Source organism: Danio aesculapii, chromosome 2 (genome assembly GCF_903798145.1).
Source record: "Danio aesculapii chromosome 2, fDanAes4.1, whole genome shotgun sequence".
Taxonomy (NCBI): domain Eukaryota; kingdom Metazoa; phylum Chordata; class Actinopteri; order Cypriniformes; family Danionidae; genus Danio; species Danio aesculapii.
Window position 1 is genome coordinate 33495803 of NC_079436.1, and position 20622 is coordinate 33516424.

At 33.2% G+C, this 20622-nt stretch overlaps 1 protein-coding gene across 2 annotated transcripts; it reads left to right on the forward strand.

Annotated features, from left to right (window-relative positions):
- Nucleotides 1–709: 709 nt before the first annotated feature.
- kif2c (kinesin family member 2C) lies at nucleotides 710–18694 on the forward strand. 2 transcript variants are annotated; one of them, XM_056477851.1, is made up of 22 exons: nucleotides 710–891; nucleotides 1522–1616; nucleotides 2149–2265; nucleotides 4323–4380; nucleotides 4475–4507; nucleotides 6559–6690; nucleotides 9423–9527; nucleotides 10056–10147; nucleotides 10994–11086; nucleotides 11159–11213; nucleotides 11300–11462; nucleotides 12953–13043; nucleotides 13124–13187; nucleotides 13278–13369; nucleotides 13642–13784; nucleotides 13950–14154; nucleotides 14862–14972; nucleotides 15057–15124; nucleotides 15229–15319; nucleotides 16064–16138; nucleotides 16378–16471; nucleotides 18447–18694. In XM_056477851.1, exons 1-22 carry the CDS (start codon nucleotides 831–833, stop codon nucleotides 18509–18511), a joined length of 2103 nt encoding a protein of 700 aa, XP_056333826.1. In that variant the 5' UTR covers nucleotides 710–830; the 3' UTR covers nucleotides 18512–18694. The 2 variants fall into 2 exon arrangements, with proteins under 2 accessions (XP_056333826.1, XP_056333831.1); XM_056477856.1 differs by lacking the exon at nucleotides 4475–4507.
- The last annotated feature ends 1928 nt before the right edge of the window (nucleotides 18695–20622 follow it).

The following is a 20622-nucleotide window of genomic DNA, read 5'->3' on the forward strand; positions in this document are numbered from 1 at the left end:
TAGAGCTTTATATTAAAGTGGCTTCATAGCTAAGACAAGGAATTTGTCTTGGTGACATGAGCTACCAGTGGAGAAAGAATAAAGACAGTGCAAATATTATTGCATAATAATATAAAAATTATAATAGACAATAAATAATAATGTAGCCGTTAGGCATTTACAACAAATATATAAATATATATTTCATGTCATATTTTATAACGTTAACGTTATATTAAAGGACATTATGGGTTCTGTATAGATAAATAGTACATTTTCCAGTCCAGTGTAAACTACTCACAATAATCTTGTATAACTGATATATTTCAACTAACGTTGTCTAACGTTAGGCTTCAGTCTAATGAAATTTACAGGCCTGCTTAAGTTGAACTGATTTGTTATTTTTACTCCTTGTCTGTCTTCGGTGACTATTCGGGTCATTTATTACTTGAACAGACTTACTTGACATAATTTAGCCTCCAAGACTCTGTCTCTCAAAGTCTAACTGATTCCTAACCTAAGTCTTTCTGTTAAAATTAATTAAACTGACTATTTCTTTGACTTCTCTTAACGTAACGTTTGCTTCTGGCCAAAGGAAAAGGGCGTTGAACGCAGTGCTATTCTTTCTTATTGGCGCAATGAAATGCCAGTCATTTTTAAAATGCTCTGATTGGTCTAAACGAAGCACTACCTACTTAAATAATCCAATAACTTCCGCTGACGATTTTTGAATGTAGAGCGGTTAATGTTGGTTTGTGACTTCTTAGGGCAAAGTAACGTTAGCAGAAAATAGTAGTTTCTTGGAGCTACAGAGACGTTAAAACAGTTTAGTTATCAAAATAATACCTGAGATGGACCCCTCTTTGTCGAAACTTCTTATTGGACTCGCTGTCAATATAAGTCGTAGTGATGGTAAGATGCTTGTTTGCTAACTGCTAATCTTTTACAGGCACGAAATGTATCAATTCAGCTGATGTAAAAGTCAAACCAAGTAAAATTAGATTCAGTTGAGCTTGCTGCGATGCAATAACGTTACAACACGCAATAATGGTTTATGAGAGTTGTTGTTTCTAACGTTTAAGTTTAAAAATAAAGCCGGGAGATCAACATTCAAAGAAACAAGCATTTAACGTTAATAATAGACATCTAACTTAAATCCTAAAGCGTGTAACGGAAATGCTGCAGACACAAAAACAACCTGTCATTTCTCCCTGTGCGCTCTTTCCTTGTGGAATTACTAATTAATGACTGAAACATACAGAATCTATTTGTCAGTGGTTGTTTTAAATGGATAATTAACCAAAAGGGAGAAGTTGTGATTACACACACACACACACACACACATAATTCATGATTTTCCAAACCCATATCAATTAGTTTGTTATCTGAAAGAATCTTGAGAGAAATTACATATATTTGTCATAGTTTATTGTATGAAAAAACAATGCATTTTTGCACCACTGAACAAAGTCTGTCATGTATGATCTCAAGGTTCAACACAGAAAATGCTGCTTGTTTAAGGCACTGTTTCTCATAATGCAGGAAGAATACACAGCGCTATTGTGAAAACTGCCAACGTCTCTAAATCCACTGTGAATGTAGAATGGGCTGAGCATGGCATGACTAAAGGAAAAGAGGTTTGTACTGAATGTTAAAACCACTGATCTATGCTCCTTATATCTCTAAATCACTGTTTATACGTTTTCATTATACATTTGCTTAGGGCTGGCCCGGCTGGGCGATATGGCTATCTCAATAATTATTTTCCATATTGAACAATAATGATATATATTTAGAAGTTGTTAATGCTTCCAGATTTAAGAGTACCCAAACAATGACTGAAGCCACAAAAATTAGAGGGTCCATTAAATAGCATAACATATTTTCGACCGATAAATATTTGGTGGTCGAAATTCGGTGCATCTCAAATATCAACACACTTAGAATCCCATTGTTGCACATTTATGCTTTGTGATTGGCTGTTGGATCAATATAGAGTAAAAAAAAAGTCCACAGCTTATCATTGTTATTGACATAAATTTTATTGTGATTCAATATAATATCGTTTATTGGCCCAGCCCTACATTTGCTTCTGTATAGAGCAGTTAATGCATTGATGACAATTAATGTCATGGTAAACTAGGTTTAAAAAAATCTGTTTTCTTCTAGGTTGACATGAATGAACTCAATCATCTCAATTCGGACCTAATGCAACATCTTCAACCATGTCATCAAGAGGAACCTGCACCAGCCCCCATTCCTGCACCTATGACACGAATGACAAAAGTGAGTTTTGTATGTCTTGCAATTCTTGTATTGTTCATCTTTCTTTTAGAAAGTTGGTTCAGTATGAAGATTTGTTTTTCTAATTTCTATTCAAGTGTTGTCTATCCGCACTGTAATTTCACAAGGGATTAAATTAGGTCCTTTTGTTCAGACAGCGCTGTCATTGCCTGGTATATGCATGTTGGTTGCTATAGTAATGCTATAGGTGGTTGGTGCAATGTCTAGACAATTTCTTCTACAAAAGTGAGAAGCTGTCAATGTGGAGACCAGTGAAGAGCTTTCATTTTTTTTGAAAAAAAAAAAAAAAAAAAACAGCAACACACAGACACGCAAAGGATTACTCTAATACCATGATCATTTAGTGTAATTAAATACAAAAATTTTGTCAGGCATATTTACATTTTGGTGACATTAAAATGCTTTTAAAAGTAGGGCTGCATGAGACTGGAAAAATCTGACATTGCAATATTTTGTATTTCTGTGATGTGAATAGAATTTCACCAGATGACTTAAACGGCTTTATTTGGGAAGTAGTCTACATTTTTGATTGATCAGGGTAATTTTGTAGAGTGAGTTTCAAATAATATACAACAAATAAATTACAAGCATTGATAAAATGTAGCTAAAAGATAAAAGGTATATTTATTATCTGTAATCAGTTTTATTGGAGAGTCTAACTAATTTTAGGTACAGATATTGAATTATTCATGATGCGTAGTCTTTATTTTTTTTATAATGTGATCTTTATTAAAGTGACAAACATTATCTTGTGGCTGGATGTTTAAAACTCTAAAATATCTAACTGTTCACACAGTAACATGCTTTAAAGGGATAGTTTGCCCAAAAAGGAAAGTTTACCTACTATTTACTCACCCTTCATTCGTTTCAAATGTTTGAGTTATTAAAATATCATCTTTTTGTGTTCAGCATAAAAAGAAACTCATAAATATTTGAAACAAGTAAAGAGTGAAATGAAAATGGTGAGTGCAGTTTAAGTTTTGGGTGAACTATCACTTTAAAAGCACATGCCAGATGATAAACGTTTATTCCATTATGATTAAACCCTGCATGGATTATAATAGACTATATACTTAACTATAATCTCATATCGCACATCCTGCGATGTGACTATTGCGGATGCACACATTGCGATATTGACGCTGAAACGATATATTGTGCAGCTCCAATTTACCATTCATAAAGTTTAGTATGATCACTGATCTTTTTATACATTTTTAATAAGAACAGGTCCAAATGCATATTATATAAGTTTTATACCGAACGATGGAAAAATGTTTCACCCATATTTTGACATTTAATTCTTAGTTATATTAAATACACTTTTGTTTATATATCTAAAATGAATGAACCCACACATTTTTGGAAAGTCATGAAATGATTTTATTTTTAGCAAATTTATATACTTTCATATTTTTCAATATGAATTCAATGTATTCTAGGCATTTAATTCTATCATTTGATTAGAGTAGTTTTCTAGCAATATTTTGTGTCCAAATTATGCTTGGTTTAGTTGTTGCAGCCTATTTACTTCTCTGTGCTTGGTCAATTACATGCTCTCATATAATTTTGTGTTGTGTAAGCATTATCTAAATAAATTTTATTTGGTATTATAAATTACTTGGATTATCATTATTTTTACTATATGTTGTAATAAAAATGCATTTTTTATTTGATATGAATGCATAGGCATTGCTTAATTACATTATGTTATGAATATTTTCCTGAAAGTCCTTGCAAAGTCATGGAATTTTTGTAGGGAAAATGCCCCTCAAACGTCTTTAATCATTTGTTAGTGGTGAAGCAGCTATTTGTTGTACATGTGAAGGATTCGGTATCACAGGTAAAGGCGATTTATACACAAAACAGTATTTAAAAATTATACAAATATGATCATGTTATTTATTTTTTTTATGAGTACTAATGATGAGAGTCTACTTTAAAAACACCCCTTAATATAACAAACAGTTTAATTGTATGTATTCTACCAAAAACATGATGTAGTCATTTACATTTACACAGTTATTTGTTTGTTTCAGAGTGTCAAAGCATCAGAACTTCCTTTAAGGTCATCAAGAATACCTACTACTTCAGAACGTAAGTTTTTGTTGTTAGTGAGTTAACTCCGATTTCTAGTTGGTCAGCTGACATGCACCAATGTAATCTTTTATGGTGTGTCTCCTATTTGAAGCTGCTCCTCAGGATTGTCCATCTGAAGAGCCAGGTTTGCATGACGTGCATGCTCTTAATGTCTTCCAATCACACTTATTCACTGTTACATTATGACTATTATCATTAGACTTAAACAAAGTGTCTCTTCTCACTTCTGTCCACTTAAGCTGTTCTATAAATTATCCACTTATCCAAAATAATCTTTCAATTCCTTCCTCTGGCAGATCAGAGAGTTGTCAAATGGCAGAGGTATTAATTAGTTTCCGCAGCAATCAAAGCACTGTTGGTGATTCCTTTCACTTTTGCGTTTTATAAATCAGTAACTGTTGTTTGTCATTTTTAGATCTGTTCTTCCCTGCCTGCAGATTGTTAAATATAATAAAGATGAGGATAGGGTTGTGGGATATCACAATATATATTGTATGGTCAAACTAGAAAGTCTGTCATTTCTTATTATGCTCTTTAGTACAATTTTTTTTTTTTTTAGCAAAGTGTCACCAGGAAAAATGTTAGAATTTGTATCATGTATTAACGCTAAAAAATTATTAAATTTATGGATCTATTTGTTTGTTGTTTTTAACTTTAGATTTATTAATGAAATGTTCTTGCCATGAAAATAGCCTTTGTTGCTGACATGGCATTAAATAAAAAAATCATTATGTCATTTAGTTTATCATGATGTCGCAAAATGCTATGTTTACCGTAATGTTTTTCATAATTATGAACGCAATATTACACACTATTATGGCGATGCAAACAGAAGCATAAATAACAGCTTTGTGAGTGAGTTGTAAACTTGAGATTTTGTATTAGATCTGTAATTTGTTTTTATATTGTTTAATAATTTATTTCTGTATTTTTAATCAAGCATTTACCCTGAAGTTCTAAAAGAAGTGAGAAATCTGATCACTTATGAATGAGTAGATTTAGAGTGTATAAACTTTTTAAATGTAAAAGCTAAAAAGAAATGGTACTTTCCTTGAGGTCATGTGTATATGCTCTCAAAGGCCACTGTATTAGGTACACCTGTTCTGTTGGCACAAGTGCCTTGTTGATGTCAGAGGAGAATTTCCAGACTAGTTCGAGCTGATAGAAAGGCAACAGTAACTCAAAAAAAAAAACACTCGTTACAACCAAGGTATACAGAAGAGGATCTTTTGAAGTCAAACTTTGAGACGGATGGGCTACAGCAGCAAAAGACCACATCGGGTGCCACTTGGATCAGCTAAGAACAGGAAATTGAGGCTACAATTTTCACAAGCTCACCAAAATGGGACAATAGAAAATTCGAAAAACGTTGCCTGGTCTGAGTCATGATTTCTGCTGCAACATTCAGATGGTATGATCAGAATTTGCAGTCTACTACATGAAAATATGGATCCATTTTATCTTATATCAACGGTTCAGGATGGTGGTGGTATGTAATGGTGTGGCACACTTTGGGCCAATTAGTACCAATTGAGCATCGTGTCAACGCCATAGCCTACCTGAGTATTGTTGCTGAGCATGTCCTTCCATATATGACCACAGTGTACCCATCTTTTGATGGATACTTTCAGCAGGATAACGCGCCATGTCATAAAGCACGAATCATCTCAGACTGGTTTCTGAGAGTTCATGAGTTCAATCAAACTGCCTCCACTGTCACCAGATCTCAATCCAATAGAGCACCTTTGGGATGTGGTGGAACGAGAGATTCACATCATGAATGTGCAGCCAACAAATCTGCAGCATATCATGTCAAAATGGACTAAAATCTCTAAGTAATATTTCCAAGAACTTGTTGAATCTATGCCTTGAAGGATTGGGGCAAAAAGGGGTCCAACCCAGTACTTGTGAGGTGTACCTAATAAAGTGGCCAATAAGTGTATATTAATTGATTGAATTTTATCAAAATCATATGATATTGTGAGATGATTTGTATTGTGATAAGATTTTTGTCATAGCTTAGCCTTAGTTGAGGAGATTGTATGGATTCGATTATCTTGCGGATAGAAATAGAATCATGGCAAACAGTTTAAGATTATCGCATTAATCAGATGATTGCCTCTGTACCTAGTTACAGTTTTCTCTTTTTATCAAGCACAAACATTTAACTTTCAGCTTCGAGAAGAATGACCACGCGTCAGACGTGTTTGTTCAGACAACCTGCCCCTCCACCTGTGATCTCGGCATCTTCTGCAGATGATGTTCTCTCACAGAATCTTCCCTCATCTACGATCCCTAAACATTCAGGTTTGTTTTTACATCAGTATGATATTAAAAGACCCTGAGTTTGCTCTTTATTGCCCTCCAAAATAAAGAAAACAGATGTCAGTGATGCCAGTCTTTCTTACTGCACAATTAAACTGTAGGTTTGTAATAGATTTGCATAATTCCAGCCTGTGGTCTTCATTAGTTGTGTGCAAACAGCATCTGTTTTGACCTACGAAAACAGTAGTCCTGGGGCTCATTTTTTTAATGTGGGTTACTCCGTTAGCTAGGCTTAACATTGACAAATTGACATGATCCATGACCGTTAGGGTTGTTCAGATCTCATCCTGGAGCTGCTGTCATGGCAACAGATACATCAGCTTAAGCCTGCTCTGGAGAAGGCTTATTTCACATAAACAGAATTAGATTGTATCAATTTTCAATGAAGGTGATACTGAAAGTGTGATTCAGCAAATGGTATTTTCTTACAAGAGTACCGTGTTGAATCAGGGGAAAATAAGTTTATTTAAAAAATAAATAAATTAAGCCTGTATTGGAAACTAATTAAATGCTGTGTAATCTACTAGACATGGCAAACTCATTGAGAGATTTATTCATGAAGCAATAATTATCTTATAATTTTAGTGGAGTCATACACTGCGGTTTGTCTGAGATGTGCATTAATTTGAACCGTGACAGCTATTATGTGGGTGGCTTCATGCAGTAGATTCGGACCGTTGCACCTCTGAATCCCAAAATCATTTAATGATGCTAAATTAATTAAAGTAAGTTATGTCGTGCATGGCTTAACTTTAAATCTGCTTTACAGGTCAAATTTAATTAATTGCTAGTTTAAAATACTTTTTGGTAGTGAAAATTCTACAAAGTCTGTGTGAATACTAGAAATGTTGAAAAAAGGGAATAAATCAGTCACTGTTTTTAAAACTTGTACCATTATTATTTGTTGCCTGTTTGCTTGGTTTGCAATTTGTCGAAATTTTGATGCCTTATACCAGCCAATATTGCACTGCTGATCATTGTTGAAAATATCAGCATATCTACTCTTCCCATTAATGTAAAAACAGGCAGTAATTTCAGAAAACAGATATTTCAAGCTAATCCTCAAATTTGTGTGAACAGCCAAATTACTCAGAAACCACAGTTAACCACAGCTGTATTCAAGTTAGACACATGTTGATATCCAGTAATTTAATATTATTATGATGAACATGCAGCATATTAATATTGTGGGACAAAATACAGTGAGTATTTCTATATATTTTATTTAAACTTTTAGTGAATACTCAGATTGTTGTATTTGCAGTGGTGTTCATCATAGCAACAAATGCACAAACAATTAATAGGCTGTTTATTTTCAAACATTAACATTTTCACATGTTATTCTGGTTTATGACATTGAAACTTCTGTGACTATTATAGACCTTTTGTTCGTTAAGTCTGTTCTGTTTGGTAACATCAGTTAATTTAACTAAAGTCAGTGTAATGACAATTACAAAGCATGTATTAATCGTAGGCCTTATGTTCTTATATAATGCATTAATTTCTTAATCGTTTCCTTAAATAGAGTTAACTTCATTTTCAGTTCTAATTTAAGGCTGCACAATATATGGTTTCAGCATGGATATCTCAATGTACATATCCGCAATAATCCGCAATCACATCGCTAGATCTGCCATGTCAAGTATGGATTATTGCTGACCAGGAGCTTGTATATTATCAGCAAAGTTTAACTATTGTGGATTTAAAGTTAATTAAATGCATTTCTTTCTTTCTTTCTTTCTTTCTTTCTGTTAAACATTTAATGTGAGTTTAAAGTATTTAGGCATAATAAACAAAAGCATTTGTTGCTTTAACAAAGACTATTTAAATTACTTTTTGTAGTGAAGACTGCCAAGTGTCATTTTACATTTACATTTTTTTTATCATACTAGACAAATATAAAACTTATTTTCTCTCTCATTTGTGTATTTTTCATCCTAAAAATCTAAATTTGTTGGGATGCACTCCACTATAAAATCACTCAAAACATTCTGAAATGGTGAGTTCTTCACAAAAAAAAAAGTTCAATCCATCTGGTGAAATCTATTTCATATCGCAATGTATAACGCTAAAAACAAAATATTGCAATGTCCATTTTTCCAATATTGTGAAGCTCTAATTTTATTACTTTTTATAATATAGTTTTTGTTTTCTCAATGTTAATGCAGTAACTAATGTTTACTTATGAGACTGTCGTCAAGTGTTGTTGCCTATTCTACTTTATCATCCTTTTAAATTGTATTTACAATCTTAAAGTAATATTTTGATCAGGTACCTTTACTGTACTTGCTCTACAGGTAATAAGTTTGCTTGAGTGTGTGTTTTTTTTTTTTCCTTTTAATAGTGTTACCTATTGTACATTATCATCCTTTTGCAAATTATTTCGTTTAAAAGATTTTTTATTTACTCTTAACCTGTAAATACGATAAAGCAATACATTAGGTATTTTTTATTTGTTTGGTTTTGCAGCTTAGGTCAGTATCATATCGTAGATTGGGATAAGTTTCAGCAACAAATCGTGACCTGAAAATCTGATGCTCTATACATCATAAAAATGCAGATGATGCTGCAGTGGAAATTATAAGATAATTAAAATGACTGATTGAGTGATAACCTGCATGGTGTATGAACTGTGACAGCCATTGGAGACTGGTCTGGAGTCATTGTCAAAACACCTTGCATATTTTTCATTCATTTGCCATCTGGATTGGCAGGCTACCAGAGGAGACTTCTTTCAAAACCAGCTTCTCCACTGCTACCATCCACCGAGGCTATATGTGAGAGTGAGGCTTCCAAATGTGCCCCCATGGGTCCGCCAAGTATGTACTGATTTGATTTGGTCATGCATGTTCATATCATAAATGTTGTGTTTAGGCATGGGACGATAACCGTTTTCAAGGTTTACCACGGTGTGGAAAAGTCAAGGTTTTAAAACCGCTAACATTTTCTGTTACACCGTTCCCAAGGTATATGTAAGGTTTTTTAATGTATTTTTTATTTGTTATAAAGAAATGTGTTTTTGAAACTAATGAAGAGAGCAGAAATGAATTATTTATTTTAACTATTTAGCCTGACATGTTTACTGTTCCAAAAGATTATAAATGTTTCTTAAAAGGAAATTAATTGTTCAATGCGCGAAAGGGTTTTTTTTTTTTTTTTTTTTTTTTTACCCAGACATTTAACAATAGAGGAGTAATCACAAAACCGTGGTATTTTTATTCAAGCTTATCATACCGTCAAAAACTCATACCGATCCATGCCTAGTGGTGTTTAGTTACCTCTATAACCCTTGCCTAAACTGTTTTGATTTATTGCAATTGTGTGTTTATCAAATATATACATTTTAGGCCATCGCATGTCCCAGGTCTCGGAGACCAACAAGGTGGCAAACAAACGGCTGTCAATAGCAAAAATGCCAGATGCACAGAAGAGAGGAAAGGTATTCAATTTCATTTAGATTCCACATTTGTTTTTTTCTGTAATGAGAATTCATTGCATGAAAACATAAATAAAAGCACTAAAGGCCCATTTATGAGCATTTTCACATATTTTGTGGTCTGCTGATTTGTTGCATGTTCATGCATAGCTTTTGTTTTCTACTCATTGGACAGTGCAGGGTGCCCGCGGGGGTCTTAAAGTCTGACATTTTAGGCCTTAAAATCTTCAATTCACTGAAATATTGTGTTTTAGATATTGAATCATTTTTAAAAAGTCTTAATTTCCCTCTGTCCAACTAAAGCCACGCCAACACGCATCTGATTACCAACAATCTATCTAAATAAAACTTTTTTTTTTATATATATATATATTTTTTTTTTACAGACAATTTTTTTTTATGAGAGGAAAAGAAAACCATCAACAATTACATAATTTCTCATGACAATAGAGAAATTACTTTACATGATTTTTCATTTATACAAAAAAAAAAAACGATTTACAGAAAGAGAAGTGGACCTATTTATAAATAGGCATGAAATGTTGTTTTTTTTTTTTTTTTTTTTTTTTTTTTTTTTACAGAAATGCAGTTGTTTAGTATGTTGGGCGAAAAAATGGACGTAAAAATATGTGGCTATTGTAGATAAATAATTTTGAATACAAACCATGTTGTATTATTTAAAATAAGTGATTTTATAGCTTCAAATGATTTAATTTAGATTATTTTGTTTGTTCTGTCAGAGACCCTGTTTTTTGTTTGTTTCTTTGTTTCTTTCTTTTAAGTGCAACTGTGCAAAAAAATATATAGAAAACTGTTCTCATTTATATTATTTTTCTGTTTTACTCATAGTTTGGAGAAACAAATAGATCTAAGCAGTTTTACCAAATGATTGAGGAATACAGAGAGACAGTGCAGAAAGTACCCATGTCCCTGTCGGATCCAGTGAGTTAATAGGAATAGATGAGTATATTCATACTATGCTTTTCATATTTTAACATAAAGTGCATGTTTTAGGTCAAACCTCACCGAATTTGTGTCTGCGTTCGGAAACGACCACTGAATAAAAAAGGTAGGTTGCTGAGATGACCCCTCAAATTGATTTTTGAATTGTTTCTCTGTTTGATTTTTCATACATTCCCATTTGTTTTTGTTCAGAGTTGGCAAAGAAAGAGATTGATGTGGTGACAATCCCTGGTAATGGAGTCCTACTACTGCATGAGCCCAAGCAGAAAGTGGATCTTACCAAGTACCTGGAGAATCAGACCTTTCATTTTGATTACTCATTTGATGAAGACGCCACAAATGACTTGGTATACAGGTTTGTATTTTGAGTTTGTTCTGTATTGATTCCCATACATGTCTATGGCAGGTGTTTATTTAAATTGGTCCAATTATGCTTTATTATTTATACTACAACATTCTTTTGGACAAAGTACCTTATTTAAATAATTCCCACACTACCAAAATACATAAAAATGCAGGTTGTTTCAGTTTCTAGAGAGGAAAGACTAGCTGTTTTAGTTGCATGTTGTTACCATTTCCCCATACTTGTTTTACAATGGATGCGCCTAAACCAAGCAGAGAACGAAGACTGACCATTATTTATTTTATGACTAGTGTTGTGCATCCTCATTTTGATCATTGTTATATAACACACATTATGCAATGTCAGTATTATAAGGCTCAATCCCAATTTCTACCCCTTAGCTCTTACCCCTAACCCCTTGTTTTGCGCATTCACTTGAAGGGGTAGGGGTGTCTCAATTCTCTTTAGCTTGAAGGCGTAGGGCTAAGGGGAAGGGCTAGATACCCCTCGAAACAGATTTTTCTGGACCACACTCAAAACCAATGGGTACGAAATTTTCCCAGAATACACCTACAATGGAAGCATGGCTGCACACAGAAGGAGATGCACAAATTAGTATTTGATTTTTTTTTTTTTTCTCATTATGAATTTTTACAACAAACAATTATGTGTTTTAATGCATTCATGACTGCGTTTTGTGTTTTACTGTAATTTTTTGAAAAAAAAAAAAAACACTAAAATAAAAACACTAAATTTCACAATCTATAATCCATAATAATAACTCTTGTATAGCAGTCCCACAACACACTTTCACATCTGACACTTGATTACACTAATACCCTGTCAGAAAAGTGTAGTGGTTGGGAATAACCTTTTTACAGTGTCTGGTATAATGTTAATGTTGTTTTTGTGTGTTTACATAGATGAATATGGCCACATGTAAATGCACGGTACAGTTACGAGCTTTATTGCCACATTTATATCGTTATGATAACATGATGTATGCCTTCAGTAATTTCCTGAAGATAAAACAAAAAAAAACGCAATTAGAATAACTACAGCAGTTGCTGTCCATCGTCAATCTTATATGACGCAAGAGATTGCAATAAGATATGATGACGTGTGCAGCTGTTGTATTGGTGTCCCATTTCTTAGGGGTAATTTTTGGAGCCCTTCCCCCTCGCACTCTGTTTTAAGGGCCAAGGGAAATGGGAAGGTGTAGGGGTACAAAAAAAGAATTGGTACTGGGCCGAAGTACTAACCTTGCACTACAAGAAACTTTTGTAATTGAAGGTTAAAAAGTGTGTCTTGAGAAACCTGAATCATGCCTTGTAATTACATGCATATAAAAGAGTAACCATTAAAGAAGTCATTAGCATAACAGAAACTTTTGGCAATTAATTAACTTCTTTTGCATTTTTTTTTTAAAGAATAAAATCCCAGTTTGATCCTTGTGAGTTTAATATTTAAAATATTTGAGTGATTATGAATTCAACTTTTAGGTTTACGGCTAAACCACTGGTTAAGACCATTTTCGAAGGTGGTATGGCAACGTGCTTTGCCTATGGCCAAACAGGCAGTGGAAAGACCCATGTAAGTAGCCGCCTTGTTCCAATAATACATTTTTAAAAATTCCCAAACTCAATGTTTTACATGCAAGACATTCTTTACAGACTATGGGTGGAGACTTTTCTGGAAAGAGCCAAAACAGCTCTAAAGGGATTTACGCCCTGGCAGGTGATTGTAACTGTCAAATGCACTTTACACAGTGGCCCGTTTCATTCATCCATGTTCACTCACGTATTAATCTTTTTGCATACCTCACAGCACAGGATGTATTTACCCTCCTGAGGCAAAAACGATATGTTGATATGGACCTTTGCCCATATGTCACCTTTTTCGAAATCTACAATGGCAAGGTTTGGATTTATTGTATTACATATTTTAAAAACACTACAGTGAAGACTTGTCAACTAAACGCCTAGTAGTTTTTGATTTTCAGTCATTGCATTGTTCTGTTAAGTGTGAATAAACCTCACATTTCCAAATGACTAATGTACTCCTTGTGCTAGGTTGAGCAATAGTTGCAGTATTATTTGATTTTATACTAATTTGATTTTGGATTGTGGTTGCAAATTTTAAAATACTTGTTTAGGCATGATGGTAAACTTTTTGTTTTTGTGTACTTCAGGTTTTTGACTTGCTGAATAAGAAAACAAAGCTGCGTGTTTTGGAGGATGAGAAGCAACAGGTCAATGTTGTTGGCCTGCAGGAAGTGCCTGTGTCATGTGTTGATGATGTCATCAAGATGATTGAGAGAGGAAGTGCATGCAGGTAAATAATAATAATCCGGTTTATGGTGCAGCTCTGCCTTGATCTCTCTCTATTTCTCTCTGTCTCTAATATATAAAAAAAAAATTTGTAACCTCATTTATAAACTTATTTAAGTTTATTTGAATTACTGCAAGCATTCTGTAACACTATCTCAATTTATACCAGAACATCTGGCCAGACATTCGCTAATGCCAGCTCATCGCGCTCTCATGCGATTTTGCAAGTAATCCTGAGACGGCGGAACTTTCTCTATGGGAAATTCTCGCTGGTGGACCTTGCTGGGAATGAACGCGGCACTGATGTCAGCAGCAACGATCGGCACACTATAGTGGAGACCGCTGAGATCAACCGCAGCTTACTGGCTTTGAAGGTACTTGCTGTCTACAGCATGTAGGCATGGACTGGTATAAGATTCTGACGGTATGATAAACTTGGATAAAAAAATCACGATTTTACGGTATTGTGATTACTGCTTTAAAATGTATTCTTTTTAATTGCCTGGGTAAAAAAAAAAAAACGTTTTCCTCTTTGAACACAATATATTTAATTTATAACTGCATATAATTAAATTAATACACCAAATGAATCGCTATTGTGCAACATTATTTATATTTGGCTTACAGGGTTGACTCCAAATTTAAGATTGTCATCCTTTACTCAGCTTCATGCAGTTTAAACTTTCATTCTTTGTAATGCAGATGATGGTGTTTTCATAAACCTGAGATTTCAGTCCATCCATTTCTGAATTTTTAAAGTGTTTATAATGTATACACAAAAAATAAATCTATATGGACCAAGTGGTCAGATTTCTGGGTGAACAGCCTTTGCGGAGATGCCAAAATTTTGTAGATTTTATAAAAATATCTTTGTTGAAATTTGTGACCGAATACTTGGTGAAGAATACTTCATTACTTTGAAATGGTATGCGAGTGAGTAAATGATGATTCATTTTAGGGTGATCTGACCTTTTAATATTTGTTGTAATTGCTGTTGTTTGTTCACTGTTCTGGCAAGCACAAATTAATGGTTTAAAAATGTTAATGCAATAATTTGTTCACCTCTTGCCTGATTCCTCAGGAATGCATCCGGTCTCTTGGTCAAAACAGTGAGCACATCCCATTTAGGATGAGCAAACTGACCCAGGTGCTTCGAGACTCCTTCATTGGTGAAAACTCCCGGACCTGTATGGTAAGAGTGGACCGATATCGGTGAATTCTGTTTCGGTTGGTTATTTCAGAATCTTCAGTCTCTTTGTGCTTGTACACATTTCAGATCGCAATGATCTCACCTGGCATGAGCTCTTGTGAATACACTCTGAATACACTACGTTATGCAAACAGGTGCTTTTTATCTTCCTTGATTTGCACTGATGTTGCTTTGTCTGGCTGAGGAGGCCCTCTGGTGGTGTGGTTTGGGTGATGCAGAGATTTTTGTGTTTTGACAGGGTAAAAGAACTGAATGGAATCTCTAAGGGAGATGCAGTGGAAAATGGTTCAAAACTGGAACTTTCGGAGGAGGGAAACTCATCAGAAGAGGTGAGTAAATCGGTCTACTGTTTCATTGATGTTTTAAACGGAATAAATTTTAGTTTGACCCACTGTATTTTCAGGGTGTCCGCGGGGTCTTAAGGTTTCTTAAATTTCCAAAAACAAAATTTTAGGGCTTAAAGTCTTGAATTGACTGAAATATTGTCTTGTAGGTCTAAAATCATTTAAAACGGGTCTTAATTTTCCTTTATGTAAAGCTACCCAATCAATCCAACACGTATCCGATCACCAACAAATACATCTGAATAAAATAAACTGAATAAACACTCTGTTGTGCATACAATTAGTTTTTAAAAAGATTTTTTTTAATGTTGTTAATTATGTTTACTAGTTATGTTGCAAAAAATATATGTATACAGGGTCTTCTTGTTTTGACATATTTAAAATATGTGGCTAAGAAATAAATAATTATAATTAGAGGCTAATCAAATTAGATGGGGCAAGTACGTTTTTTTTTCCTTAAGGACCATTCAAAAAAATCATTTGCGTTTAGCCTGAAATTGAATTCTTCATGGTCTTAAGGTCTTTAAGTCTTAAATTTGACATTGTGAAATCAGCAGAAACCCTGTATTATACCACATTCATTGTAATATAAATGATTTTATTGTGTTATTTAATAAAACTAAAATAAATCTTAAATATTAAAGTTCATGGTACATTTTCAACATACATGGGTACATTTTAGACTTGCATAAAGCAAGAAATGTGGGATAAAATGTGGTGTTTTTTTAGGAGACTGTCCTGCCAGAGTTTGAGGCTATATCCCGAGTGTCTGAGATGGAGGAGAGGTTTTATGAAGAATTGAAGGTTTGTAGCTTTTTGATTTGTCTTCGTGTTTGTTGTGTATACACACCTGCTCAGAGTGGGCGGCATTGTTTTAAAACTCTCTATCTCTCAAAAAGCTCCTCATAGCAAGTAAGTTACAAAACGCAGCTTTGATGTTTGTTTACCCTTGAATGTATTTGTACAGGCATGGATTTTCAACTACTTTAAATCAGAGGATTAGAGGATTTGTGTTCATTTTCTTTTATCCTTTCTTATTTCAGGGTTGCAGTGAGGTTGCCAAATCTATGGAGCTTCCATCGTTTGACATAGTAGCAAATTTACCAAATATTGACTCATTCATGAGGAAGCTGCAAGGTACATAATTTCAATTCGTACAGTCCTCAGCATAATTGAGTACACCCCATTTTCAAAATGAATATTTTTATCAGTTTCTCAGTGAATATAGACAATGTATTTTGGTGCATTTAAACAAAGCAGGTTTATTAAGCAGATATATTTAATAAAATAATATTTTATTCACCAAACACATTTTTGAAAGAATACAATTAAATTCAGGCAAAAAAAAATTACAACCTACAAAATTTGAACTACACTTTTTCCTTTTTTTTTTTTTTTTTTTTTTTTTTTTTTTTTTTTTTTTTTTTTTTTTTTTTTTTTTTTTTTTTTTGCTTTTTTTGTCTTTTTAATTTGTATTTAATATTTTTCTATAAAACAAATTTGAGTGTTCTAGTTTTTGGACCGTTATTTTGTTAGATAAGCTCCAGATTTTTCTCCAGTACTGACTAATCTAATGTATATGCACGATTATAAAAATGTATAGCTTCCTATTAAAATATGAATTTAAAAGATAGATTTGTGAGGGGTGTACTTGTATATGGTGAGCACTGTATATACACCTGGGTCAAGGACTATTACCGCATGTATTTTAATTTATAAAATATTATACCCTTTTTTTTTTTGTTGTTGTTTTTTGTTTGCTTTATTTACTTTTTTTTTTTTACTTCTGCAATTATACATTTATATTATGGTTTACAGTGATACCAAAATAACTTTTTATTTTTATTTATTTATTTTTTTTGGCATTTAAAATGTCAAATTAGTAAAAAAAAAATGCACAAAAGCACGCACATCATCTTACTGCGTGCGCAGCCAAACAGAAAAGTGCAAAAATGTCATCAAAAAGGCTGCAACACCAAAGATCCAAAAATAGTAATTTATTAAATTTAAAGAGGCTACCACAAAGCATGTAACGTTTCGAGTACACCAGCTCTTCATCAGACAGTATTTATTAAAGCATGTTGCTCTTTTTATACACTTCTACCAACTAGGGTTGTCGCGATACCATTAATTCATGTTACGATACTATACCAAGTAGTATTGCAATACTGTAATTCATGACTTAAATCTATGAAATAAAATTGTCAGAAATACTATATTTTAAAATGTGATTGAATTCATAATTCCTGTATTATTGAAAAAGTCACTTCACCTAAAATGTATTCATTTCTTTTGTTTATTTTGTAGATAATTGACCAGCAAAAACACATTAAAATACAGCTACAAATTATACCAAGCTAAATTAGTTACAAAAAAGCACTTTTCCAAGAAAATAAGCTGTATGAAGTGGTCATTTTTTTTTTCTTTTCTTCGATGTTTCCTGTTGCTATTTTGGGGTTTTCATCTATTCATCTACTTTCATCAAAGTAATTCAAAATGTAACTTTGAGTCGTTCTTTTTAAAAGATTGTTGCAGCTACTAAACCATATTGACGGGGGGGGGGGGGGGGGGGGAATGAACTGATTCAGAATATACAGTAGGCTACCATAAAAGGTGTGAATTCTACAGTTTTGCAACCTTAAAGGGCTTCACAGACTATTAAAAAAATTGTTTATTACTAACGTGTGAGCATTTTAGTGACTTTTTCCATGTGCAACGTTAGGTATAGACTGTTAATGACGATACTACCGTTTACAAACAACAGTGGCACCACCAGTATTTTGGAGCCATAGTATCACAATACTACCATAGTACTGGTAAACCGTGCAACCCTACCGCCAACAATTAGAAGTTCACTTACTTGCAAGAAGTAATGTTTATTAATGTGCATTGACCCTGTAAATAAATGAACTAAACTAAATTCAGCATATGGAACAGCATATCGTTATTTTAACATCATTCTATTCTACCCTTATACACTTTCGGTTTATATAATGGCTTGTTTGAGTTTCAACACGCGTCGAAATGACACAAACTGTGTGGTTTGAGAGGGTGTTGAGAAAAGCTGGCCATTTCCTGCTGAGCATTGAAATTGTTTTTCTTCTTGTTATAGAGTCTTACCAGGCTTTGAGATCAGCTATTGAAGCAGAACAGAGGGTCAGAATGTCACCAAACTAATCTAAGATGAGATTCGGCTGCAACGATACCTCTCACAAAAGCTAATGAAACTTCAATTTCGTTCCTTTAATAATCTTATTTACTGTCTGGCTACAAGAGATATCAAGAGTTTGTTTGTTTTTTCTACTGTTTGTCCGTTTTAATTGTTTTTGTGTTTTGAATAAAGGTCTCCTCATTTATGGATCTTTTGTAAGTCACATTTTGAATGTTGTGTCCTGCTTTTTTCAAAGCCTTCATGAATCAACTCTCCTACTTCATCTAATTGCCTTTGGATTCATTTCAAGTCTACACCTTGATGTGTAGAAAAATGCATTTTTATCACGATGATGCCAAAATAAAAGATGGTTCGAGTACTGCCTCATACCACCCATCCTTCCCATCACCCCCGCACCAGCCTTGACCTCCAAACCACTTCTATATACAAGCCACAACCAGTGTATACACTTGCCCTGCGAGCACAAGCTGACACATGACAAATCAAAGGCCTAATAAACAGTTCACACTGAACAGTTTACCTCAAAGGATGAAAATAAACTAAATCGGCCTGTGAGTGGGTGGCCCTACATCTCTGTGTGAGGCCTGGAAGCTCAACTGCTTCCTCTGAGCTTGCTGGGTGGCATCCCCCCCCCCTAAACTATTTACCCCTGTGCTTTGGAAATGCATAGCTGTGCTACATATATTGCGCTAAAATGAGGAATGTAAGTTGATCTAGCACTACATTTGATGTACATATACTTGTGTACTACTTAACAAAATGTGTTCAAGACTTGAGTAATTGTTTACTGCTTGATTAATAAATAACTCATTCTGTAAATCTAGTTTTCAGTGTACTTGCTGTCCAGCTTTTTTTGTGGAGAAATGTATGTGTTCTGTGGAAAATGTTTTGAAAGTACAGTTGTGAAAAATCCATCAGTCTTGGGTTGTACTGCTTCATTATTTCTTTTAAAAATAACTTTGAAAGGTATTGGAATATTAATACTCATACAGATTCACATTCACTCAGTCTATTTTCAATTATAAATTTTTTTTGATTATTTTTTCAAATATTGTATTTGTATATATTATTTCAGGATGTCCACAGGGTCTTAATGTCCTAAATCTCAAAAGCTAAATTTTAGGCCTTAAAGTCTTAAATTTACTGATATGTTTTTGTAGGTCCTAAATCTTTTTAACAGGTTTTAATTTCCCTTTGTTTATGTACAGCTACTCAATCTGGCCATTAACACCAATACAATCACAAGCAATCCATCTCGATAAATATTTTTACTTTTTAATTAAATATAGCCTTTAATTACCTCAGTAACATTTGTTTAAACGTTTAATTTATTTTTAATTAATCCATTTATTTTCTGCTGAGGGTACTGACCTATATATATATATATATATATATATATATATATATATATATATATATATAAAATTGTTTATTTTATTAAATTATTGTAGACTGAAGTAATTGACATCTAAGGATTCGAAAGAATCCTTAGCATTTAGCTCTGTATAAATCTAAAATGTCATTCATAATGCTCTTAAAAATGTCTTAAGTATTTAATTTAACTTGGTGAAACTGCAGAAACCCTGAATTTTATTTATCATCTATTATATATGCAAAACATTTACTGGTATGAGAGAAAAAAGCTTTACATTTCTCAGTTTTTCTGGATTTACAATTTATGGTTGTGAGAAAAAAGTTTTTAGTTTTTTTCTGAAAGTTTTTCCAAGTTTAAAAACTTTTGTCATTTAGAGCAAGTTTGCCATAACGTAATAATATAATATTGTAATGATACCAATGTTTTTCCTACAGAACAGTTAGGAAAGCAGTATTTGGTGGCATAACAATTCAAAGGAAAACATTTGTTATTTTGACCAACTATCATTCTCTGAAAAAAGAGATCTAATTGCAAATATATTTTTTGACATCTGAAAGATATGTTTTCAGACCTCAGTATAGAACAAGTATTACTCAAGCACATAAATCCAGTACATACAAAAATTGGGAATATTTTATTGGTCTCTTGATTTGTTTTTGTTTTTTATAGCATATGCATTAAGTTAATGCTTTTTTAATATGAATATACATAATAAATAGGTTTTTCATGATTCTACGTGTT

Bases quoted from the DNA above. Each gene is read 5' to 3' on its own strand.
- kif2c (XM_056477851.1), top strand. From the start codon at position 831: ATGGACCCCTCTTTGTCGAAACTTCTTATTGGACTCGCTGTCAATATA. The intron at 6,691-9,422 runs GTTTGTTTTTAC...CTGGATTGGCAG, and splicing joins TACGATCCCTAAACATTCAG to GCTACCAGAGGAGACTTCTT. The intron at 9,528-10,055 runs GTATGTACTGAT...TATACATTTTAG, and splicing joins TGCCCCCATGGGTCCGCCAA to GCCATCGCATGTCCCAGGTC.